Source organism: Calidris pugnax, unplaced genomic scaffold (genome assembly GCF_001431845.1).
Source record: "Calidris pugnax isolate Ruff unplaced genomic scaffold, ASM143184v1 scaffold18, whole genome shotgun sequence".
Lineage (NCBI taxonomy): Eukaryota > Metazoa > Chordata > Aves > Charadriiformes > Scolopacidae > Calidris > Calidris pugnax.
Window position 1 is genome coordinate 1,035,853 of NW_015090812.1, and position 26,234 is coordinate 1,062,086.

The window sequence follows — 26,234 nt, forward strand, 5'->3', positions numbered from 1 at the left end:
GACCCCGCCTCACCTGCGGCGCAGGAAGCCGGGGCGGCGCGGCAGGAGAGCCGCCTCCCGGGGGACGGCCGGGCCGCATCCCTGCGGCGGGGGCGGGAGCGGCGGCCGCCCGCGTCTGGGGAGGCACGTAGCGCCGAGGCCGGAGGGAGAAACCCCGCTTGGCGACAAACCACCCCTTTGCCGGCTCAGAGAGCTCCGGCTGAGCGGTACCAGCCCTCAGGTGCTGTGGGGAAAAGCGTGAGGTGGGCAGGGCTGGAGGCTCGGAGAAGGGGACGGGACCCCGCAGGCCAAGGCCCGGGGCTGGAGTGTGTGGACCCTCGGTGGCCGCAGGGATTAGCAGCAGTCGCTCCGGGATAACACAGAGCTTAAAAGCCGAGTGGATTTTTCAGGTGATCCTGACCTGCCCGTGTACTTATAAATCACAGGCCTAAAAAGACATACATATCAACACGGCAACCAAACTGAGGGGGAAAAGTAGGCGTCAACTCCATAGTAAAGCTTTATTTGTACTCATTTGCAGTAAATCCGCATCCAAACATGGATTCAGAGCTGTTTTGAACTCAAGATTCCCACAGAGGCCTCAGCAGCTCCAGAGAAGGAAACGGCCAGAGCCCTCGGAGGATGGAGTTAAGGGATTGTATCACTTTCCCCACAGAACCGGCAATGGACATACGCCTCTCCCAGTGCTGCTCCCGACGGCACCCGAAACACAGCTCCGGCTTCCGAGGGGCATGGTGCCTCGCCTGGGGTGGCTTGAGTCCCTCCAGCAAAGTTCTCCTACAGCTACTCGCAAAATACTGAACAGGCAACATTGTAGTTGAAGTTAATTGTGGGAACCGCGGCTGCTTTCTACCTCTGAAACCTCTATGGTAGTCTGCTTTCAGATTTTCTTAAAGATATATATGTACACACACATAAAACGGTCAAATGAAACTCTCCAGAAATATTTTTTATTCTGCTACGCTGTTTCAGGAACTCATTTGCTGCGGATCTTACACAGTCCTGCAAGTTGCAGAGAAAAAGGGCTAGAAAAGGTTTGGCGATTAATTTTACCTCAAAACTTTGGATTCATTTCCCCATGATCTGGTGCCTATTTTGTTTTAGTATGCAATGGTGCTTGCACTAGAGTATGCAACGTAGAATCATAGAATCCTTTTGGGTGGAAGAGACCTTTTAGATCATCCAGTCCAACTGTTAACCCAGCGCTGCCAAGTTACCACTAAACCACGTCCTTCAACACCACGTCTACACATCTTTTAAATACCTCCAGGGATGGCGACTCAACAGGCTAAGAACAAAACCGTTTCATCCTCATTTTAAATTTCAGATTCGCAGTGCCTAACTTCCCAGCCCTCACTCTCACTGTTAATTAACGTAGCGCTCGTGTGAGGTGACAATTTTCCTGACAGTGACGAACAGCCAGCCGTGTATTTATCCATCCGAGGGACACCCTGCAGACAGGAGAGACCAGGCACCTTCCCCATCAGCACACCTCAGTTTTGATCTCAGAGGTGCGAGTTCATCACGGAGCGCACCCCGGGCCTGGCCTTTCCCTTCCCTCTTGCTGAAAGGAATATCAATCTTCATTTGCATATTTTGTCTGCCGAGCTCCAGACTGCCAGTTTAATTTACACGTGTGGCCCAAAAAGGCTGATAGATGGCAATATTTCACGTCCCTGGCTGAGCTCTCTGTCAGCCACCCATCCACGCATTTGGAAATCTACTTATTAAGTGATTCTTTGAGTATCTGGGACAAATCTTTCGTTGCTACTGACAGACTCATCTGTAAGTCACCATTCATTCACCAAAATAACAACCAATAAAACCAAAAGACTTCCAGAAGGGCTGGGTAATTACAACATTCTCTTAAATACCAATCCCTTCGAACCCAAATACTAGAAAAACATTAAATAACCTTTCCAGGAAGTGAGCAAAGGTCGGTAATGACCTCAAAATACCTTATGAAGAGCAAATGCTGATTAAGATAAAAGCTTGCCTACTCTAGGCATTTAGTATTAATTTAAAAAATAAAATAATAGCGTTTTTAGCAATACACCGCCCGAGGGCCAGAACCCAGGCGCAGCGCCTCACCTCCGACATCTTGGGTAAGGGCAGGTGGGCGCCGTCCCGCCAGGTGCTGGTGGCGGGCGCGGCCATCTTTACTCCGGGCACGAGCCCGCCGGTCCCCCTGCCGGGGCCGGGCCGGGCCGGCGCCATCTTGAATAAGGGCACGCTCTGCCCTCAGCGCTGACCATTAGCTGCCTCCGGAGCCATATTTGCTGAGGTCAACACCGCCCCACCCCAAAACAATTACCAAAAACCCCAAACCAGCCCCCTCAGCAGCCCCCAAACAACTTGCGGGGCCTCTATCCCGCTCCTCCCGGCAGGCAGGGCGGCCTCCCTCCGCCGCGGGGCCGCTCCTCCCCGCCGCTCCGCCGGGACCGGCGAGTCAGCTGACGGCGGCGGGCGGTTTCCATCATGGCCGCCCGGCTGGGGCGGCTGCCGGTGGCGGGGCTGGGGAGGTGGAGAGGCGCGGCGGAGGCCCGGATCCTGCTTCTCCTCTGCTTCGCGGGCGCAACCGTAGAGGGAGCGACGGGCACGGAGCCGGCGCTCAAGTGCGACGAGCTGAGGCTGGGGCAATATCCTGAGCGCGGCCGGGGCCGGGGCGGGCAGCGGGGGCTCGGTTGCTATGGCGATGGGGCCCGGCAGGGCGGAGGGGCCGGCGGCGCCTCGCCCCGGGCCCGGTTTGCCTGAGGGGAGGCCGCTTGCCCGGCCGCCTCGGGTGGAGGGGAAGGGGGAGGCGGAGGGTGTGAGGTGCCTGACAGGGAGGGGGAAGCCTCAGAGAAGGAGCCCCGAGGGGCCTCGGCTGGAAGGAGCAGGAGAGGGCAGCGGCGTAGGGTTATTTTGGGGGTGGTTCAGTGTGTGCCTTTGTGCAGGTGTGGGGTTCGTCTGATTTTTACAAAGAGAAAAGCCCATGGGATGAGAGCTCCCCTCTCTCCCACCTCCTTATTTTATTTGCAGGACACTCGAGTGGGACGTGGTGGCTTTGCAAAACGCTGAGCCTTCCTCTGCCAGGCGAAGGAGCGGGGTGCAGGTGTTACAGACCAGAGCTGCGAGGCTCCTGGCTCTCCAAAGGCGCCTCAGGCCTTCCCCAGAAAATGTTTGTTGATGGTGGCTGACAGTTATTGATGTAGCTGCAGATCAAAACTGTCAGGAAAGCAAATCTTGGAAAAGCTAACTTCATCTCCTGCTTTGCTTGGCCGTGGGAGTTCAGACCTCTGGAATTAAGTTCCTGCGCAGGTTTTTTCTAGTCCAAGTTCCTGGCATTTTAGATGCTAATTTTTAGGTGTTTTCTGAATTTTGTATGTTACTATAGATTTAATCTTCTCAACCGAATACCTCAATTTAAAGGTACTATGATATTGAAATAAGGGAAGCTTAGGCGTGCTATCTTGTTGTCTTCAAATACAGAGGCCGTGACTGATAAATATTGTAGTTCCTTTAGGTAGTGCTGACTGCAGCACTAATTAGACGTGGAGCTTATGCGATATATTGGTGTATTAAATTGGATTAGCAGATTTGCTGTATGGTAATGTGCGGTGCGTCTTTTGGGGGATGGGTAGGAAGGAGAACTAACATCAAGGTGCATCTTAAATCCTCAGGGTTTAAAGAGGGTGGAATAAATCACTGTTACACCTGTTGTAGTGTTTCATATGAAAAATGTTTTCCTCAATTACCTGAACATATATGTGCGATGAGCCTAAAATAGACAACAGTACACAAGAACCAATGAATTGTACAAATCACACAGCATATGGTAAGGATTTCTAACTTCTAACATATATTGACAGTAGCTACATTTTCCAGGGAAGTGTTCAATTTATGCATTTGTGTATCTGCTAAATGAGCTTTCTAAAATATGGGATTAGTAATATCATTAGTATGAAAGCCTAAAACACTTGTGTGGATTGGATGCTTTACTAAAAATGAATAAATACACCGTCTCTGATTGGCACGTTTATAAGTGAGGTTTCTGGTAAATCTCTTCAATGTATGTTATATCCTCTAGGCTCTGTCCTGCACTACTGTGATTACAACAAACCACTCCTGTCATACCGATTTTGCATATACTTAGAAGAATTGACATGTGACAGAACAGCCTTCAAAATCTTCAATTTTTAAAATATATTTTTTTTTAAGGAAACATGGTGACTTCCATCAGGAGTTTTTGGTGCCATGAGGCTCTGTTTTGAAAACACACTTATTTTGTTGTTAAATTCTGATGTACTTTTGGAGTACAACAGAAAAAATGCTTAAATTGATCACTTGGATTACTACATATGTTTAGCTTTTCTGGTGTTCTTAGGCATTGAAATAAATAGCCTCTGTGTTGGCTAATAGCACAAGAGTTTTGCTCTATGGAGTCATGTTTAAAATACATGTCTATGCTGCTTGTCTTTTTTTTTTTTTTTTTTTCCCATAAATACTGAATTATTTTCTTCACTGGGATGCTTAGGGATAGTGAAGTTTCCAAATACTTAAGAGATTGGATTGAAGCACTGTCCAAAATGAATCCTTTTTTTAAAGTTATTCAGTCCTTTACATCATCTTTGACATCATGTCCCTGATTATAAATGTCCCATCAGTGAACAGAAAGAGTATTCTGTAGTTTGATCTCTACTCAAATTGTTAGTTGTCTAACCAGTTACCACGTGATTCTATTTAATACACTATACATTTGAACAGGTGATAAGCTTCTGAGTGGGGAAAATTGCTAAATTAATTAATGTTTTCTGTGTCTGTATAGACTACTTTACACACATAGCAGTTTTAGATTGTTCTCACAGTATTTGAGTCTCTTCCTGTTTCAGTATTATCTGAGTAATAAAAAGCTAATCTTCTGGATCGTGCTTGAAGCACTACAGTTTGTGAACATCTTTCAGGGATCCATCACCCAAACAAGTAGGCGTTTAATTCAAAGCATCCAAGTACTCTCATTGAGCAGAAGATTTCAAGTCTTACTGGATGACATTGACAGGAAAATTGTGTCCTTTCCTTTATCAATAAACTGCTGTGGGTTTCTTCTAAATAAAAGAACACACTGCTTTTTCTGCTTAATTTTTTTTTTTTTTTTTACAAGAAAGAATGTATATTTGTGTAATTGTCTTAGATAAGGCACTTTGATAAGTAACATCCTTGTAGGACTTTATAGCAGGTAAGTCCAGGTAGCTCATATTTTTTGCTGTTACTATTGGCCTGAAATTAATTTTTTTTTTTTTTGGTCCCTATGCAATATGGATAGATCTTTAAAAAAAAATAAAATCCAAATCCTAATCTTGTCTGTAGGTATTATGGGAGAATCTGGAAAGAAATGTTGAACCTGTCTTGCTGTTTTGTTGGAACGAACCAACAGGACTCACAAATATTTAAAACTGATAGAAAGTGGGTGTAAAGGACTGGGATCTTTCCCTTTAGTACAATAGACTTCAGCATTGGAGAGTGACAAATATTCTGGTAATACATTGCAAACTTCTAGCAGATGTCACTTTCTGCTGTGATTTCCACTTTGGCTCTCTTAAGAGTCAAGCCTTAGTTTAGAATAATAGAATAATTTGGGTTGAAAGAGGCTTCAGGAAGTCCCATAGTCCAACCTCCTTCTCAAAGCAGCGTTGGCACTGAATTCAGACCAGGTTGCTCAGGGCTTTGTGCAGTTGGATCTTGAAAACCTCCGAGGATGGTGATGGTACCACCTCTCTGGGCAGCTTGTTTGAATATTTGACTGTTCTCATGATGAAAATGTTTTCTGTATGTCAGGTTCAGATTTGCGGTGGACTAATAACAGAACCAAAATGGAAATTGCAACAGAATTAGGGCAGCAATTAGATTTGTATATTTTGCTTAATATGTATCATTCAAAAAGACAAGTTGGTCATAGTTCTGGCTTAAAAAAATATTTTTTTAAAAGTAATATATCAAGACTGTCGCACAGAATAACTTCATTTGTATATTTCACTTGTGTCCTGTCAGAAAAATGCTACAGTTACTGCTGTACAGTGACTTGGTTACTGCTTAATTTCAAATATTTTTTTTTTGTCCTCAGTTCAATGTCTGCCAGCACCAAATATTACTTGCAAGGATCACCTTGGCATAGAAAAAGTCTTCACGGGAAGTGAAGTTGGATTTTACAAGCCTATTGCATGTCGCAATGTGTAAGTACACTGTTGGGTTTTGTAATAATTTGTTTTTGGTTTTGCATTGAAGTTTTTCTATAATAGTATGGTGTGTTGACAGAAGGAAAAAGAGAAGTAAGGCAGAATTGTACACACGTTGCCCAGAACTTAATCCTCTAATAAATGCTATAGTATAAGGATACAACATGCATGTTTACAAGTAAACCTATCTCAGCCATGGGCACATTTTTCTTTGTTTACTTAACATTTGTGTCTTTGCTTTACCTTAGTATTTTACCTTTGCTTCACTTAGTACTTTACCCTGGCAAAAATTTGCCCCAAATGCTAAGGCTACATTCCATATATGCTGAAAACCTGAACAGCTGCTGAAAAGATCTCTCTGGGGACACCTCTCTGTCCCTTTCCCTGGCATTTCCCACTGTGTACTGAATGGGGGAACTGATGGGGTTTGAGCTAACTTGGATCAATTCCCCAATTTGAGTCACAGTGCAGTCACTTCAAGTCCTTGTGCCAGCTCAAGGATGAGGGCCACTCAAGGATAAGAGAGAGTGGAGAAAGGAGGGGTGGACTGGGCTGCTCTCTTCAGTGGCAGGACTGGTTCCTGCCACGTTAAAGTCTGCCTGTAGCTGCAGCTTAAGTTGTAGTATGCATGGATACTGGGGGAGTTTAAGTCTCTTTCCAGTTCCTCAGAAAATCTCATTTAGAGGAACGGTTCTCTATTTTTAAACACCCTTTGTATTTAATCAAGTCCTCTGTGTCTTTTAAGAGCCTGTTACTGAAACGTGAAAATGATGGACCTAGTTTTTCCAAGGCACATTGTGAGCAATGGAGAGCTCTGGATACCAATAAATGTTCCAACTGGCCAATGCTAATGATCAGTGAACACCTGTCGGTACCATTTGTTTCTCCTTTTTGTGGGATTTACACAGGAGCTTTTTTTCTTTTGTCCTACTGGAATCTTTGGAAATTAAAACTCTGCTAATATTTGCTGGTTATTCCTTATCACACTAGTGGGCAAATAACTCTGATGTGATACTTACTGCTCAATAATTTGCCTAACTCAGAAGTACAGCTCTGCCTCTTAGTTTCATAAATATTTTCTCTGTATTTAGTCTTCTCAACAGTCAAAGCTCAGCAAATTGAAGAAAACATATTATTACGTCTAATCAAATTTAAATACTAGCAAACTAGACTTCAGTCACATTTTTGTCCAGAAACAATTGCATTTCAGTCCCATCTGTGATGGGGACTGAGAATAAGATGAGCTATACTTGTTTAATAAAATTGCTTCCTCTTTGGAGTAGACAGTAATTCTTAGGTTTGGAGTTCTTTGTGTATGTATATTTTTGGTTTAATGTATTTTCTAAAAACATTTTTAAATTTAGGGTTTTTATTTTACATTTGTAATTAAACCCCCCCCCCCAAATGTCATTCTTCTTATGATGTCTATTACTTGATCGTGAAATAATCAAGGTTGAGGCTACCAAAAGAATGGGTTCTTCAAGTCCCATGGCTGCTAGTGTGGCAGAAAGGGAAGAGGACCCTCTGTGGGCTTGCTGAAAATTCCAGTAAAATACAGCTGTGAATGTAGGAAGAGTTACACAAGCGTGTCCTTGATAAAGCCCCAAAGCCAGCTAAAAATGGCAGCAAGATTAATATTATCATCCTTCATATGTACACTTGTTTAAAAAGCAATCTAATCACTGATCATTTTATGAGCCTTTTATAAGACATTTTGAGTGTTGCCTAAGTGTTAGAAACATTATTTTAAGCAGGAATCTCCAGCCTGATATTACAACAATAGGCCTGCCCTTTCTGCTGCTTTTTGGAGATTTTCCAGCCTCTTATCTGAGTTTTGATGGAAACTGTAACTGGCAGAAATAACTGCATGTCATTTAACCAGAAAACTGCTTTGAGAAGGCATCTTTCCATAGCAGGATTGTCCTAGCATGGGGACAGCAGGTTCATCTCTATCCCTAGTTTTGGAAGGAGCAAATCAGCAAGTTTTCCGTAGCCAAAACTCTAGTTTAACAACAGTTCTGGGATCCAGATATTTTAGAGCAAGACCAGGAGATGTTGTATGTTTGTGTAAGTGGATGTGTTCCAGTTGCTCCTAGTATTAGTTCAAGGAAAAGCTTGTAAAGGCTAACAAGCCAAAAAGTACTGGGAGTCAGGATTGCTTTGCTTTGGTTTTAATTTGATGTTTTGAAGGCACATTTTTTTGCCAAATTCTAGAACTCCCCAAATTGGCACTCTATCACTTATTTTGCCTAATATGTGCCGGCCCTGATTCTGCAGATTTGAAATGTCCATTGCCAAGGTGTCCATCAGACGGTGGGCTGTGAAGCTCATGAAGTTCAGTGTGGACAGGTCTTTGAGCACAGAAACCACTGTGACCTACAGCAGTACCTGTGTATTATCAACTGGTGTGGGAGGGCTGGAAAAAAATGTTTTTAACTTGGCAGCTGGAAGAAGTGTTTGCAGAAAAAAAGTAAAGATTGGATGAGGCTGAGAAGCAAGAAAAATGCAGACGAGCAACTGAAAAGAAAATTGCATCTTTTACCCGATTGTAGAGATTCCTTTAGGTGCCTGGAATGTGTTTTTTTACTTCTTGAGTGGATGCAGCCTTGTTACAGTATTAACATGCTTCCACTTTGTACTGGATTTCTTCTGCCCCTCAGTTTGATGGTGACTAGGCTGCAGAATGGTTTGCTTTTAAAAGCATCTCAATGCACAGGCCAGTGCTCAGCTTATTACTGGCTTTGATCAGGAGCATCTCAAATTAAACTGTGTTCCCACCTTCTGTGTAAGAGCTCTTTTTATGCTTTAGTGTCCTTGAAGGGTTGTTGACACTTTGTAGTTGATAAACAATTTCCAACAGTTTACCTCAGCTTTTAAATCTAACCATTAGTGTTCTTTACAGTGGAAACAAGACATTTCTAAAGATGCTAATTTACGTTACATTAGGTTCCAGGAACGCCCAGTATGTTCTGTGTTGCTAATAAGTGCTAAGTAACAAATATTGAGATAAGAGTCATGATTTAATCACTTAATGTTGCCATTAAGTTTTAAAGTCAGTAAATCTAGATAATAAGCAAAAAGCTAGATCTTTTTTTGGTATTGAAAGTGCTTAATAAAGATGCTTGGACCTTTCTTAGCTACTGTCTTTTTGAAACTCTATGTTTTATTCAAATGTCAACCGAGAGTTTAATTTGGTCTTTTTAAGTAATTGCTGGCACACAGTAGTGCACGTATCAAAACAGTGAATTATTGAATATTTTTAAAGTTCTAATTACATTTGGGTTTGCTTTTCTTTTCAGAAGCTAGCTGTTCGCCAATGCAGCAAAAGATGCAGCAAGTTCTAGTATCGATAGCTCTATGTTTCTAGCTTGCTTATTTGAGTAAAATGCACGTGAGCAATGACTAAAAGTTAGAGGTGCCTAGTGGCCACATCACTCTAGCTGTTGGCCTGAATGGCATTGATTAGTATAAATCTCAAAAAGTCTGTTGTATCTGTATATTTTGTATGGGATAACCATACAAAAATAACTTTTGGGTACCTCTCTACCCTGTACATCTTCGTACTTTCAACAGTTCCCTTCATGTGTGAGTTTGTGCCATTAAGAGTGTAGTAAATGGATACAGGAATTACCCTTTTTGTTGAATCCTTCCTGCAGCTTCTTCAGCCAGTGGCCATGGTTCATTTCTCCTTCAGATCTCATTGCGGTTCCTGTCTCTGCTGACATCTCACCTGTCTGTCCTGTTCCCCTCGATTTGGCCGCGTGTGAGACTAATGCCTACAGACAGTATTCACACATCTCTTTGCTCTCCAGGGTTGTCTCAGTGGGGCTGAACTGTTAGGAAGTGCTCTGTAAAACAGGGAATGTATCAGCAACTGAATTTTGTCTTTCTTGACAAGGAATCATGATTTAGTTTCAGAATAATCAGTATTCTGCAAGAGTATGCTTGAGTTTCAACAGCTGAGGTTGCTTTAGGGAGGATGCCTACCCACTTTGAAAGCTTAACATTATCAATTCTGTGTCCGTTAATTGAAGATAAATAACAAGTCTGTTCTGGGTTTTTTTAAGCAGCAGGCAAATGAGTCACTGCTTTAATTTTCAAAATTATGAGTGAATATATTTTGCAGTCATTGTCTTCATTACTTGTTTCTTTTGACAGAAATGGATACTCCTACAAGGTGGCAGTGGCTCTGTCCTTATTTCTTGGATGGTTGGGAGCAGATAGATTTTATCTAGGCTACCCTGCATTAGGTAAGTTTATTTCTTTGGGTTTTATTTGAGGTAAAGCTTATTGTTATGATTGAGTTGTATTTGTATATTTTGAGGAATGAAGGCTGACAGTCATAGTTTCAATTTTTACAACTAGAATCCTTACTTTATTGTCAAGTGAGATAAAATCCTGCATTATCCTCAGCCTGCTGATCTGTTGGCGTGAGTGGTGACAAATGGATATATAGTTGTCAAACAGATAAAATCCTAATAAGCAAACACGATTACTGCTATTCATAGTTTTGCTTTACGTTTGCTTTGCATTGATGTTTACCACAGCATTCTTTGTGAGGCACTGAAACAGAAGTGCTTTAGACTGATGTGCCAGCTACTTACATGATGCTTGATTTTACCAGGACAAATAGTGGACAAACTTTACAATAAACCTAGTGTTTTGGGATATGGAATTTGGTGTGTTAGAACTACTTTCACTGGCTGGGATTTGCTTTGTTTCTGAGCTGGACAAATGGAGTAAATGTAAATCTGGATTGCATGGAGCAATGAATTGGAAAAAGCTATACATGTTACTGTCACTTCAGCTAAGGATTTTGAGTTTCTGCCCTTTAAATGCAAACCCTTGTTTTTTTAATAACATTGTCCATCCTTCTCAATAATCTCATGTTAACATCTGTGTCTTTTTTTCCTGAAATTCTGTAATTAGCACTTTGTCCACCTGTTTCACAAAAAGATATATTTTTGGAAGTGGTGAATAAGGTGCACCTTTTGTTACATCTTTTGATTTGAGATAATAATTTGCTGTAATTGTTTTGTAATATATTATAGTAATGTAGAAGTATAAATCTGTTCCTGTATAGAAGTTCTTTATGGCTCATACTTGTTAACCCTACTGGAATATACTGTATCCAGTAACCCAAATTAAATCTTAAATTCTTCCAAAGTCAAGTTTTCAAGCTTTTGAAAGGTAAAAAAGACAAAATCAAATAGGTAAGATTACAAAAGGAAAAAAAAATTCAATAAATGGGATTCACTGACAGTGGTTGGTTGGGGTTTTTTTAGGTCATCCGTGCCTTGGCAAAAAATGCTTAAGAAAGGTAATAGCATTGAAATATTTTGAACAAGTGTAATGAAGGCTATAAACGTTTTGGACTAAGTTTTTTACCTTCTCTTTTGCTTAAGAGAGCACAAATACAAACAAGCTATTGAATATGAAGAAATCAGGAAGGCAACCTCTTCCTCTCCCACACACTGTGAACTAAACCATAAGTTATTACTGCGTAAGAGCTCTATTTTTTCCCTCTGTGTTTTAGAGTGGTTTATTTTCTTGGTGATCTGCTTGTGGGGAGGGAAGTGAGGAAGAAGGAAAAAAATCAACTTTACCCTGCACTCCAGAAACATATGCCAGGTTCAGAAACAGTTCTTCTACATCCAGTGACGTAATGGGGCAGCCAGTTCCTCAAGCAAACTGGAGCTGCTGCTGGAACCAGCAATGGTCAGAGAACTGCTGGTTCCTAAAATGCCAACTGGTGGTGAGGTTCAGGACCAGAGCTCGAGAGGAGATGGTATAAGAAGCATCACAAATAAATATCTTAAATGGTGACTGCACTTGATGCAGGTAATAACAAAGTAAACTGTTCACTGGAGTTTGTCATTATTTAATCATCTTAAATGTCATTTCCTAAGGCTGGCGTTTCTTTAGCTGGCTGTTTCCCTTATGGTTTGTTACGTTGCTGCCAGTACTGATACCCAAACTGGCTATGTCTGGCTCCTGCAAGTCTCGCTCATCAGCCACTGGGAACAATTATATACTTAGTTTCTTGCATGTTTAAGAGTTGTAATATGCACATAGACTGTTCTTCTAACCTGCTGAAAGTCCATCCTGCTACTGCTCTTTTATCTTTGTCGTTGTAAGGTATATTTTTCCTGTTCTCTCTGACCATTGTGGTGTTCCATGGAGAGATTATAAACTGTGTCCCAGGAGTTTATAAATTAGGCCAGTTCCGTTCTGTCAACTATGGGAGCTACATCCAGACAGCAGGGTGCTCTCCCTTCAGTTACTCCCCTGCTCTCCTCCCTGTGGAGCCTCATATAGGGGGCAAGGGGGAGAGGAGAGGGTGTGCAGGACAGATTGCTGCTTCTGAAAGAGAGCAAGCACAAAGGTGGAGCAGAAGGTCAAGAGACCTTCAGGTGTTTGACCAAGTCAGGCTGGCTCTTTGGAGAGCAGCTGGGTGGTTTTACCAGCAGGTATCGTGCAGCACAGCACAAGTTGTGGCCGTGGGGAAGAGCTGCTCTGGGATGCCACACTGGCTCATCTTATCAATATGCTTTCTGTCTTGCCTCAGAAGTGTGCTGTAAGCACATTAAAGACATGCTTTTGAGCAGGGAACTGTTTTCCCTGTACAGCATAGACTACAACTGACTTAAATGCAACAAATACGTGTTGCTCTTCATACTGTCTATGCCTGGGTAAAGAGACAACTGGATTCACAATTAGTATCTCGTTCTCAAAATAACCCAGATGTTTGCTTGGCTCAGCTGAAGCATTACTTGGAATATATATAGTACTCATTGTATCATATTCATTGTACAAGATACTGATATTAAAAATAAATAAAAATTTTAAGACAGCCTCTTTCTTCTGAAGGCATTTTCCAAATGAAGTCTGCATTGCATGGCAACTTCCAATGAAACATTTATCTGTTTGTTGCTATTCCTGGATATTTTCTATTAATGTTTCATTTATTTGTACAAAAAAAAATGACATTTTTGAATACCAGTTAAAAAGAAGTGTTTATATAGATGTATATATATTCAAAATAAATTCCTAATTCAGCAAAAATATAAAAATGATACAAAGGATTGTTCTCCAAAGTAGTGTGTTCTGAAAATCAAATCAGTATGTGCTGCAACTCATGAGATGGTAGAAATTCTCTTTCTATTTGTAAGTAAATTTTGCAGCTCAATTTGGGATTTTTTCTGTCTGTGCCTCAGTCAGAGAAAAGAAAATTTCCAGTAACTGGGTTATCAAATGTTGCCTTTCCTTGTTTAAATATATTTGTCTGTTAAAAAAAAATAATTGTTAATGTTTAAAATCTTTAAAGTGAATTCAGGATGTAGAAATATGAATCTGTGGTTTGTTTTTTTCCTGGATAATTAAAGATGTATAGGTCTGTTTCAGGATGTGTGTGTGTATATATATATATATACACATTTTGCAGGATGGGGAGAGAGTTGGGATGTGATTGTCACCAGAAACCTGTGAAATTCATAGTGACTGTCTTAAAGCTCTTGTTAAATTTTATTTTAATTTTTTAGGTTTGTTAAAGTTCTGCACTGTAGGATTTTGTGGAATTGGTAGCCTAATTGATTTCATCCTTATTTCAATGCAGGTAAGTCAGGACTTTCAAACAAGATACAAATCTGTGTTAAAGCTTTGATTTGATTGCTAATTCTTTGTTAGCATTTTAGCCTTAAGAACCTTTGTGTATTGAAAAATAAAGGCATTTGTTTTAGCTTTGTTTGTAGATTGTTCTAGAATATAGATACAAAATATCAATATATTTGTTGTTTGCATTAGAAACCAGATTAGCTATATATAAATAATTGTAAAGAAAAGCGTGGAAGCTGTAACACCATAAATTCACTTTGTCAGAACCTCTGAGCTCTTTATAAGACACAGAGTGTTGGACTTTGCATGGATTGTCCTGCTGTTCCCAGAATCCCGAAGTTCTGGGTTTCCCTGTGCTTTATCCTGTTGGAGCCCATCCTCTGGGTTGGCCATGCAGGCTGCAGGAGAGAAGACATTGCTACTTTCTTTTCGCTGCCTCTCCTCCAAGTATAAGTCCCATATCACCTGAGAGCTGTGACCATGCGATTCATGATGGTTAAATCTCCAGCTGGGTGACATCTTATGACATCATGAAATTGGCTTATGTTACAGTGCATCCATTTAGCATGAATTACAAATTGACCTTAAAATGCATTGCAGATATAGACATTATTTATATGGGTTTATAGAAAAATATTTTTAAAGCGTGCATCTTTCTATACGTGTCTTTTAGAGTATATTCATTCTTAAATTCCTTTCTCTGCTATCACAGTGATCTCCCCTCAGATCACTTACACGTACAGCTGAGAGTATCTTTCATCTCTCGTTATTCATCTCCCTGGTGACCCCGCATCAATTTAGCATTTCCAGAACAAAAAAGCCATGATCTTCTCTCCTTCTCTGCACTCCCTACCTGTGCAGTATTTCAAAGATAGTTGTCATCAGCCTAATTCTCTCCTGCCTCCCCTCCTTTGTTCAAGAAAAGTGGTTTGGAGCCCACTCATTTGTTAGCCTGATTTTGTGCCTCAAATCCTCATCGGCTTAACCTAGTACCAGCGCCTGGCTGTGTAATTTGGTTGATTAGAAGCCCTAGGGAAATGTTCCTTCAGAGACAGCGCTCGCTAAAATAGTTAAACTACAGCATAACTTCAAAATAAATCTAGTTTCTGTTTGACTAATTAAGCATGACTAATTTTATGATGGGAAAATTAGCTGTAATTGAGACATTAGCACAAAGTGTATATTTCACTTCGTATTGAAAAATCTTGGTTCCTTTTTCTCTTGTAGATCGTCGGACCTTCCGATGGCTCCAGTTACATCATAGATTATTATGGAGCAAGGCTCACCCGGCTCACTATTACCAACGCCACGTTCAGGAAAATGCAGACCTATCCTTAACCCTGGCAGTAAGTGTCACAAATATACAGGGCTGGTTTGTGTTTACAGAGGGATCCAGTCGCCCATTGAAATTGCTGGTGACTTTAATTACCCTTCATCAGAATTGATTATTCAATGTACGTGGAACAAAGATGATAAAATGTGAAGATTCTTCAAGCGAATGAGTTTACCTCAAAGGCACCAGGGTTCTTTGGGACTGCTCTGTTTCCGTGAGCACAAAGTTTGCTGTGAAGTTGTACCATTTGTGAAATGTTTTGCAATTTCCACTGATGTTCTGTGTCTGTAAGTGCAAGTTAGAGTGTTATAGGGAGGTGGAGAAAGTGGCTCAGAAAAACTCTTTAGTCCATTGAAATTGATGAGAGTTTTAGTATGGGTGGGTCAGATTTACACTTGAGGTTTGTTTTTATAACTACGTGTGGTAGTTTGTAAATGAGCTTAAATATCCCAAACCACAGAAACTACCTTTCTTTCTGTCCTGTTACTTAAAATCCAGATGGCCCTAAATCAGGCTCTGGGGTATCCTGGGAAATTCTATTAATTGAAATAATTATTTCTGTAAAGCTTAAAGACAAATTTTGGTGAAGTTGTAAGATTTGATCAGTGCTGATCAACAGTAGACACATCTATGCATAAAAAATAGAATTGTAGATGACACATCACAAAAAAGGAGGGTGCATGTTGGGGTGCCCGGAGGTTGGAATAGGAAATAATTGTTTTGCTTATTTATGATTATTTTTTTCCTCCCTTGCTACCGTCCATAGTGAAATACCTACCTTCTTTTTCTGAAAAGAAACTGGTGCATGTGTTTTACAGCTACAGGCTGTTACAAAAGAGAATTCTTTGTACTAAGAAGCCCTTCAAAGGTTCTTATTTTAGATCAGTTGTGTTTCAGGAAAAAAACCTCTGTGTCCTTTAAAGTTGTTTGACCAAAATCTTTAGGACAACCGAGATTTACCTACATGTTCCTGTACAGAAAAGTATATACACACAGAGATAGAAAACTTGTCAACAGACAAGTTTTGACCAATTTTAAACATTCCCTTCACTTTCTAATGAAAACTGGCCATAACTGAATGAGAAATCTACATGCTGTAAACTTCAGTGTAGATTTTTTTCAAAAATGTGGGCTATTCTTTTGTTTTTTCAGATGAAACTTTCAAAATGCTATTAGTATGTCCATAAACGGTATTTTTCTAAGTGAATTACAAAAAATGAGATTCCTAAATCGATTTTTTTAAAGTGCAATTTGTGGGTTTTAGTCTATTTTAAACCTATGTTAAGACTGGTTCACAGGAAGCTTTGTAAAGAAATCCTGTTTTCTTTCCAAATCGGCGTAACCTGACATATCACGTAATGAGAACAAACAACAAGGAATATGTTGTGCTTACCAGTAATTCTTTCCTTCACGTGAGAAGGACGTAGCTTTGGAACACTTGCTCACATGCGTTTTACTTGTGGGTTCAAAGAGACAAGAACACTATGTCAGCTTCGTTCCCTTGCCTGGTATTTGTTGCAGCTCCCTTTTGTCTCTCTCTCCGAATGCTCTTTGTGCACATCAGGTTTGTTTCCTGAAAATACTTTTCAGAAATAGACAGGAAGTGGATGGAAAATAAATGTTTGAATCAAATAAAATCTCGTGGCTAAGATCATCCAGTGACTTGTCTGCTTTTCGTTTGTTAACCCTGAAGCTGATAATAGAACTGTGAAAATGGGAAGATACCATGGAGATTATAATAAAAAAATAGCCTTGGGCAGCTCCTCACACGGGATTTCATTCTAAAATGTTGTAGAAGTAGCAGAGGGCTTGACTTAATGATTTCAGCAGTCTGTCTTGTGCTTCGTTATCCGTAAAAGAATACAGGAGCTATTTTGTGGGATTCAGATGAAAATATGGTTATGAGGTCCATCAGATAGTTTGTTAACCCCAGACACCAAATAGCAGGCAGAGAGAAGGATTTGTTACTCCAAGTTCCAGTGTTTCTGTAGAAACAGAAGAAGTTTGTCAACAAATCTAGGAAACTCTTTCATCCTGATGCTCCCTGGTTGGTGATGCCAGTACAGGCTTTTGTCAGGACTGTGCTGCTTTGTCACAGCAGTGGGAATGAAGCCACGGGTGACCAGACAGGGCAATATTGCCGACCTTAGCGAAATTTTATTTCTCTTCCCTTTAGATGGCATTCCACTTGGTCCTCTGTCTTGTACTGACGACTTTCCACTTCTTTCCCAAACCTCTCCTTTGTTTGTAAAGCTTTTGAGGATTAGTGGCACCTTTGGAACTTCTACTGGATACTGTTGGAATGATGTTCTGTGTCTGAATACACATACCTGCGTTTCTATAGGCTTGTTGAGTTGCCTCGCTGGAGTTTAGAGAGGGTTAACCTCGTAAGCAGATAGTACTGCAGGGCCAGCAGAGAGTTAGTGAGGTCTTTGTTTTCATCTTGTAATTGTCAGCTATGGCATGTTTACCATAAGGGCTGTGAAAAGTGTGATGTGAGATGTAAAGCTGTCCCACTGTGTTAATAATAAATTTGCTACAGTAATATTTATCAAAATGTCTGTCCTGTGATGATTTTCTGCGTTGCCGCCTGCTTTAGCTTTCTCCTGTCAATCAAGTTGTCCATCCTGGTGTTTCTGTAGTTCTGATTGCTCTGACTGCACTGGAATAATCTCTCTGGATTGTTTTCCCCAAAACAGTCACAAAGCAATAAAAATAATTAGACACTGTACTATGTCATCCTCCTGCCTTGTTCCCAGATAAAATAATATCTGCTGGCCTTGCAGATATTCAGGAATCCTTTCAACATTCCAACAAGACAGAGAGGTATTATTCTGTATCTGTAAAAATAAAGAACATAAAATGTAAAGGCCAGAGTTTAAAAAAAAAAATAAAAATTTGGAGTGCCTAGCCTTTAAAACCTGTATAAAGCTGGAGATGCTGCAGATCCATGCCAGGAGTTAAATCCAGATCTTCCCTAAGTACCAGTGCAGTTCAGTTATTGTGCAAATGACTCCATAAACCTGTCCTTTTTTTTATTTTCTTTTCTTTTTTTTTTTTTACTGGATTTTCTGGCCTGTGCCTAACCATGATGTGGAGGAGCAGTAGCTGGTAGAAGCATTCAGCTTTAGACACTGCAGTCACTCTCACAGTGGGAAAGTGGTTGTACTTGGGTGTGCTTGCTGTAGGTGACTCTGGATTGTAGTTGTTCAGTTCGGTTCAACCTTTGCATCTTTCACTCGTGTATAGAGCTCGTTTTCCAAAAGAGTGGATTTAGAGATATTTTAAAACAAACTCTCTGACTAGTTATTCCTCCTTCAGTTTAAATCACAACTACGCTATGACAGCTTCCTGTGACAGTGTTTTGTTATCCTAGCAGTTTCCCTCTCCACCACCACCCACTACTTATTACATGAAGATATCACTTCTGCTTTCAGGACCTGATAACACCTTAAATGGTAGGTTTTATTATGTTTCCAAAGATGTATTACTGTACGTCTGCCAGTAAAACTTCTCAGCTCCACAGGAAGGTCTTTGTGTTTGAAATGCTCCGTTAGAAATTTTTTTGGAGAACATCTGTTGTCACCCCATCAAGAATTGTTTCCTTTGTTCCTCAAGAGTATATTCAGTTATATTTGCTTACACAGCTATGTCTATTCACTCTTCTTGCATCTCTTCTCAGTGGTTTTTTTATTTTATTTTTAGATTCATTAGGTCCTCACATCTCTTCTCAGTGGTTTTTTTTTATTTTATTTTTAGATTCATTAGGTGTTTAGTCCATTTCTGCACCGAGAACCATTCCTGTTGCTTGCTCTGCAGTTTTTGAACCTGTTTCCTCCAGAAAATGGTGTTGAACGCAGTAAGGTTGGGTGGTTTGCACCCAGTGGGAGAAATCCCAAAGGCAGGATTTTACAGGCATCCATACGTTTCCATTGCCTCATGTGTGATTGCTTATTATTTCAATAATACGTCATATAGTCTTTCAAATTTGGTCTCGTTCCAAACTACTTTGCCATTTTCATTATTGTAAATGGTCACTGTATGGCTTCTTTAAAAAATGCATCCTTTTAATTCACTTAAATCACGATTTTTAACCAACTACTATGTTCTGAGTTCAACCTGCTTCAGAGTCTCTCAAGAGGTAAAATACAAGAGATACGTACAAGATACGCTTAAGTGTTTTGCTGGACTGAAATTTGATCAAAGTTCTTCCCCCTTCCTTCTTCTCAACCCGTCTGTGTTACCCAGAGAACCCTTCTAGTCTTGGTGAATTGTAGGAAAATTGTATTCTATATGGAAACCTTTGCACTGACAGTGTAAATGTCTGGTAATATTTGATACAGCTCTGTGACTTTCTCTGTGTTGCAACTTCATTTTTTCACCCCAAAGCTGCTTTTTGTTTACTGCTTTTTCACATATCAGCTCTCTTTGTTCACATATCAGCTACTTTTGGCCACAGGTTCTCAAGTACCTCCAGGAGGAGTTGGACTCCTTGGAGCTGAATCGAGTATGTAGAAATGTCACGGCATCAGATCAGGGCATCTTTGATGTGTATGAAGCAAAGACACATTGGGGAGCAGGAGATGTCGATACGAGGAGGTTTTAGGCTTCAGTTTCTGCAGAAAGTGCGTCTGAAACTTCAAACCGTGTTGTCTCTTTGCCTTCTGCTTCCTGAAGGTGGAGCCAAACCCCCTATCAGATCTCCAAATCTTCTGAAGTTGTTCTTTATGGTACAGCAAAGACTTAGCGCTCCGGTATTTTTCCTTGCACGACAGAGAAAACTGGAGAGTGGGATTCTGTCTGGCCCAGATGCATTTTGCACCGTGCTCGCTCTCTAGACCTAAGGCTGTAGCAAAGGAAAAGAAAGGAAATACAAGAATTAAAAGAGTGGTCTCAATGCTGTTTGCACCCTGTGCAATGATCTCATTCCATAAACTCCCAACAAAAGAAAGTGTTTCAAAAATAATGCTTGTCTCAAATACAAACTCCTTGCTTTTCCCAGGATTTCTGATTCTTACTCTTCTGTGCTTCATTATAATCTCAAACGTACTCGTGCTCTGATAATTCTCCATTATACATGTGAATGGCTGCTTTCAGGACTGCAGTGCACTCTCCGAGAAGCAGAGTTCTCGGGCTCTGCAGATGCGTATGACACAGCAGAATTTTAGGCAGTATAAAAATTATAAAGATCAGTTTCCATTACCGTAATTACTATATAAATCCTATCTTTAAGAGGCTTAGAACAGGCCTATTTAACCTTGGTTTGAGCTGAGGCTTGGTCCAAGTCTGCTAAGTTGAACACCAAATTTTTTTCTTTCCTTTTTCTTTCTTTTTTTTTTTTTTTCTTTTCTCTGCAGCATCGTAACTTAGTGGGGAGTGGGGCGGGGAGGGAGATGGATCCAGCACATCCTCTGCACTCTGACAGCGTGGTGGCTGCAGTCGGGCAATATACCTGTCCCCAGCCAACAGCACTAACTACTAAACGAGGGGTGCGTTTTGTTACCTCTGTAAAGCACCGTTTCTCCCCTTGGAACCCGTGGCTGCCTCCCCGACACAGCTGTGCTGCAGAGCAGGTGTGTGGGGTGGCTCAGAGGCAGAGGATCCACAGAGTGCAACCAGCAGCACTGGGGTAAACCCTCAGCTCCTGCACTCCTCGGAGGGCAGTGCCAGAAATCCCCATCTTTTATGTCTTTTGCCCCACCTCGATGACAGCGAAGGTGGTAGCGTGCCCTGGCGCTTCCCTTGTGGGTAGCTGAGATGCCTGGAGCTGCCTCCAGCTGCCTTTCAGGTCAAAGCATTCAAAGCTGAGAAAGAAGTTGGCAGCACCATATGCAGAGGTTGGTGATACCCTACGCTGCTGCTTAAGTGTGCCAGACTCTCTGCTGTAGGCCAGAGAGCAGCTTTGATATGGATAGCCATTACTCTGCTCTAAAAAAAGCCTGGCCCAGCATTTTCCACTCATGAACCTCTTCTGTGGTGGGCGCTTTGCCCCCACAGCCAGTAGAGCCGTAGCAATGAATCTATTAATGTATTCTGTTTCCTTCACACAGAGCCTTCTTCAAAGTTCCTTGGGTTTACCATGGGGAAACCACGGCAAGAACACGTAAGAGGAGCTCACTGCCTGCAAAGAACCGACAGAGTGTTCACCTGGAGCCTGGGGAGACTGCCCACCATATGGATTGTGTTGGCAGCAGCAGAAGCTTGGGGAATGCAGAGGTGGGGGGTAATTTTTAGGGCTTTCGTTCCATGGTCCCATTGATTATAACCCTATTAAGAGGATGATGCATGCGACTTTTAAGTTATTTTGTTAACTAAGTGTAAGCAATGGATGTGTCATGCTAACAAACATAATTGCTGGTGTGTCTAATACAGTATGAAAGTACAGTATAGTGAATTTAAAAGGTTGTGGTAATCTAAGAACGTTAAAAGGGAAATGCGTGCTGGGGGAGAGGGGGAGAAGGTGTGGGGGTTGGGGAGAAAAACGACTTACTTGACATTCGCTGTCTTCCTCCCAGCTCCTTTGCTAAAGTAGGAACAGAATCGGAACAAAAAAATGTTTGTTTTACAGCTGTACCAAGTTACGGCGTGGACTCGTGCTCCCCCCCTCCTCTCCCACTTGCATCAAGTACATCCTGTACTTTTGGCAACATGTTGACTGGATATTTAAAAGCTGTGAACTGTTCTGAAAGTTTCACATACTGGGTTATGGGCCATGTGTGTTTGATCAAAATTCAATTACTGCACTGTACCATGCTTGGAAACCTATCATCCCAAGTTATGAAGTATGACGAAATAGGCTAATCTAATTGGTTCAGTATGGGAGCAGTATCAACCAAGCTTGTTATGATAAATAGCTTCCTGTGTTAAAGGTTCTCTAGAGCTTAAGTATCTTGGCTCACCTCCCTCCACAAAATAAGAATAGTGTTCCCTGGGAACAGTTACATCACTGTCCCTCTCCTACATTCACAATTAAAGGTTTGTGAATATATATATTTTTTTTTCATCTTGCTATTCCTTCAATAGATAAACCGTGGCCATCTACCCCATTCCCCACGTCCGTCTCTGCCCCCTTTCCTCAGGTCAGGTCGCCTGGTGCTTTCTGTGGGGCTGCCTGCTCCTTTTCAGGGCAAGGTAAGGCAAAAAATATTTGACCAGGATGCCAAAAGCCACCCTGGGGTTTGTGCGCCGGTGCCTCAGTACATATGACATGTCTGTTTGTGTAAAGATTCGGGACTTTTGTTGTTAAACATGGAAGAACTTTGATCTCGCTAAGCATCGAATAAAAGAACTTTTGTAGAGTGAATTTTGTACCTACGGATGCGCTGTGATCTTCTTGAAGCTGAAATTTTAGTTCATCGGGCGTTAATCCAGGGTGCGAGCGCTGGATTATGACTAGGGAAGGACTACGTTCTAAGCCTGGATTTGTGGTCTCTAAATTTGTCGCTAAGACAGTGAGCTGCCTCCCATGAGATGATAGTGGCTTCGTGATTTTATCTGGTCCATCTTTGGCAAGAAGTGCTTAGCTCGGATTTTGATGTCACAGTAACAGACAGTGTCAAGGAAAAAATAACAAAAACAACACAACAAAATGTGGAAAAGTGGCTCCTTATGCTCTGGCGATTGAATTTTTTGCCTTTCTTGAACCACACCCCCACGTGCCTCAACCCCTAACTCAGAAATCCCCCTTCAGGCAAAACAACCGTGTGATGATCATTTTACAAAGACATAATGTAGGCCTGATATTGCAAGGGCCTTCAACATGGGTGGAATTTCTCCCCAAAATAAAGTTATTCACTTACTTAAGGCTTGGTAGAATGAGCCCTTATGTAAGTGAGTCTTCGTATTAGCCCCGAGACTGCCTAATACCTGGATTAAGCCTGTGTGGTGATTAATGCCTATTTACTATATCTGTTATCCCACTGCATTTCGCTCCTCAGCCTTGATTAAGCCCTTTGCTTTACCATTTAAAATGTCCTGCTTAACCTTCTGCTTACAAACGTACGCAGTGCTGAGGTCTGCAGTTTTAACTAGAACAAGTTCTACCATAAATAATAGCATTTAATTTTAAAGTGCAACAGCCACAGTCACCACTTGATTAAATGACAAAGAACAGCAATAGCAAAGTGGGGAACAGAGAGTTTTTCACAACAAATGTCTACATCCATGGAAGAGAAAAAAAACCCCACACCTTCCTGCTGCTGATTAGCACTTTCTGTGCAGTTCTTTATTTTACGTATTTATTCTATATTATTACCAATATTATTACCATATTAGTAATATTATATAATATATATTATAATATTACTAATATTATTACCAAAAGAGCCTAAACAGTGACTCTGCTATTTCCCCAAATATCTTTTGAAGGAGATATAAACTAGATTAATCTCTCTTTATAAAAGTTCCCACAAGAAAGCTCACAGACACAGTAGCTTTACCTTCAAAAATAGAATGTGACTGTAGGCACTTATGCTAATCTCTTTTTTGGCAAATCAGCTTTTTTGTATTGAATCTTGCTTGATTGAATAGCACTGGAGCTGCCAGAGTAAATGCTATTATCAATGTACAGTAATTAAGGAAATAGTCCTTGTCACTCCAACAGTGTCCAGGCAGTGCCTTCTGTAATAAAGTTAAATGATAAAGAAATCTCTTCAAGGTGTAGATACTGGACCGGGGTGTTTGCTCTTGACGTGCAAACACCACAGTGTAGAAGTACAGGTGATGGGGAAAAGCATGAATGCCCATGGAATTCATCCTCGGTGCACGTTTGACTCTAAATGCCTAAATAGATGCTCAGAGCTAAAACACATAATTGTTTAATTTGTCATGTAATTTCCTGACTCAGGGCAGCTGAGCATCTCCCAGTCTCCACCCTTAAAAGATGTGTGTGAGGGAGAGGAGGGGGGGAGCCCCTGCCATCACTCAGCAACTTCAAAGATCTTTTTCCCCCTTGGGGCAGCAGCCTGCACGAACGATAAACCTCGCTTTAAGATCAGCAGAGCCGGGCTCTGCCAAATCCATTTGGGGAGAGAATTTCAGGTTTTTTTTAAAAAAAAGAAGGGACTTGTCATTCCTTCCCCCGCCCTTCCGTTTCACTTGAAACTTTACAGCCCGGCAGGACTTTGGTGGGTCGCGATTGTTCCTGCAGCGCCTGGAGGCAGATGTTCCCCAAGGAGAGAGAGAGAGAGAGAAACCTTGGACATCTTCTGTGTGACAACCTTGTCGCAGGCACTAAGAAGTGTCAAATGTGGTAAAGTAGAGTCATTCTCAGAGACCAGAAATGCCGTTTAATGAGCAGAGACCCCTCATCTGCGCTCCCGGAGTTGTCCCAGAGCTCCAGCCCCACCTCGGGATCGTTGCAGTGAGCTCCTCTGCCCTAATGTTTAATGAGCAGAGAACCCCCGTCTGCGCTGCTGGAGTTGTCCCAGAGCTCCTCAGCTCCAGCCCCTCCTTGGGATCGTTGCAGTGAGCTCCTCTGCCCTAAGAGGTGCTGAGGTCTGCAAGCCATAGCAAAGATCTTTTGTCCAGCGAAGGTACGTGCAGAGGATGGGTTGTTTAATGGGCAATAAATAACAAGGGAAGGTATTTAATCAAGTGTGCCAGGAAATACTTGCTCACGTGAAAATCAAAAGATGCAGATTGGGAAGGGGACGCTCGAAAAGAGCCTCTAGTGGGGCTGCTGAATGTCATCCCACCATTTATAAGACAAAGGCAGAAGGATTCTGGCCCCTCTGCTGCTTTCCCCCGGCAGCCTATGTCTTATCTAAACTCTGGATAATAATTTTCATATTTCATAAACCTGGCAGTTTTGCCGGGGCGTGCGCTGCTGAGGATTTTAACATTCCCCGCCACGCTCCGCTTTAATGCATTGACATTCTGAAGGCTGGGCATCGTAACCCCTCCATTAAATCTTTGACACAATGAAGTGTCTTCTAAATAAAATAATTCAGAGGGATCGATCCAGTGAACTTCAGGGTGCACCTTTTCAATTATTTTTTAAAGATGGCAGCGTTCCGTGCATATTGAGGGCTGGGTTGGTGCGGGGCTGGGAGGGAGGGGACTCCCATGGTGAGGGTGGACCTGAGCTGGGCTCCAGCTGGGAGGGGAACGAGCCCACCAGCCCTTCCCGTGCTTCCAGCACCGCTCCGAGCTCGGCTTTGCTGGATCCGGGCCTCTTTTGTGCATAAAACATTAATGTGCTATATCTTCTTCCAAAGGATTAGGCTTGGGTTTATTTTTTTACGTACCCCTAGCTCGACCTTCAAGACTGTCTGCTTGATTCTGAGCAGAAGAGCTCTGGTCAGAATTAAAAAAAAATAATAATAAAAGATAGCCCAGGCAGCGGGTTTTTTAATTGAGGCATGCCAAATACCAAAGGCAGATGCTTTTTCATTCTGTAGCTCCTGGATACGCGGTCTACTTTTCGGTTTCAAGGACAAAGGAAACACTTATCCAATTAGATGAGGCATGAGATTGTGACATACGGGCTCTTTCCTTAAATAAAAAAAAAAAAAAATGTTGGAGAAAGATATTTGACCCTGAGTCAATACGTGCTATTAAAATAATGAATACTCCATAAATCCCACCATATATACAGCCCGTGCTCTGAGAGGTTGTGTCACTGGGAAGCCCCACGCAACTCCCTTGTCCACATGGTTTTCTGAAGGCCTCACTTTTAAACCAGGCTATACTGAAGCCTGAGCCAATTAACCTGCGAGGCAGACTTGTGCTATCTTCTCCCGTTTGACGTCTCCATCGAGTCAGGCCGGGTGATATGGAACATGATCTGGTTGTCGGAGCAGCTGAATTTCCTCCCCCTGCGTGCTCAGCAAAGACTTGGGAATCTCCTGCTCCTCTCACGAGGTTCATAGGAGTGGATTTTTTTTTTTTTTTTTTAATAGGAACGTGGTTCGCCCAAGGTAATGCGGCTTTTTGTCTGGTATCGGGAGGAAACGGTTAATTTAATGCTTTACAGACGACGCACCTGAATCTTAAGCCTCCTAGAAGCACACTTGAATCTCTGCGTGAGGAGCATCGCGCCTCTTCGTCAGGAGCCGGATGCGTCGGGGTCTCCG

The 26,234-nt window shown here is 41.8% G+C and overlaps 1 protein-coding gene across 2 annotated transcripts; it reads left to right on the forward strand.

The window, feature by feature from the left end:
• The first annotated feature begins 2,305 nt into the window (after positions 1 to 2,305).
• Positions 2,306 to 22,462, forward strand: TM2D1 (TM2 domain containing 1). 2 transcript variants are annotated; one of them, XM_014939408.1, is made up of 7 exons: positions 2,306 to 2,639; positions 3,744 to 3,817; positions 6,101 to 6,209; positions 10,371 to 10,462; positions 13,754 to 13,827; positions 15,054 to 15,172; positions 17,336 to 18,139. In XM_014939408.1, the coding sequence occupies exons 1-6, from the start codon at positions 2,479 to 2,481 to the stop codon at positions 15,162 to 15,164; spliced, it is 621 nt and encodes a 206-aa protein (XP_014794894.1). In that variant the 5' UTR covers positions 2,306 to 2,478; the 3' UTR covers positions 15,165 to 15,172; positions 17,336 to 18,139. The 2 variants fall into 2 exon arrangements, with proteins under 2 accessions (XP_014794894.1, XP_014794893.1); XM_014939407.1 differs by lacking the exon at positions 17,336 to 18,139 and adding an exon at positions 21,210 to 22,462 and having other exon boundaries at positions 2,311 to 2,639.
• Positions 22,463 to 26,234: the final 3,772 nt, after the last annotated feature.

Bases quoted from the DNA above. Each gene is read 5' to 3' on its own strand.
- TM2D1 (XM_014939408.1), top strand. From the start codon at position 2,479: ATGGCCGCCCGGCTGGGGCGGCTGCCGGTGGCGGGGCTGGGGAGGTGG. The intron at 6,210-10,370 runs GTAAGTACACTG...TTCTTTTGACAG, and splicing joins CCTATTGCATGTCGCAATGT to AAATGGATACTCCTACAAGG. The intron at 10,463-13,753 runs GTAAGTTTATTT...TTAATTTTTTAG, and splicing joins TCTAGGCTACCCTGCATTAG to GTTTGTTAAAGTTCTGCACT.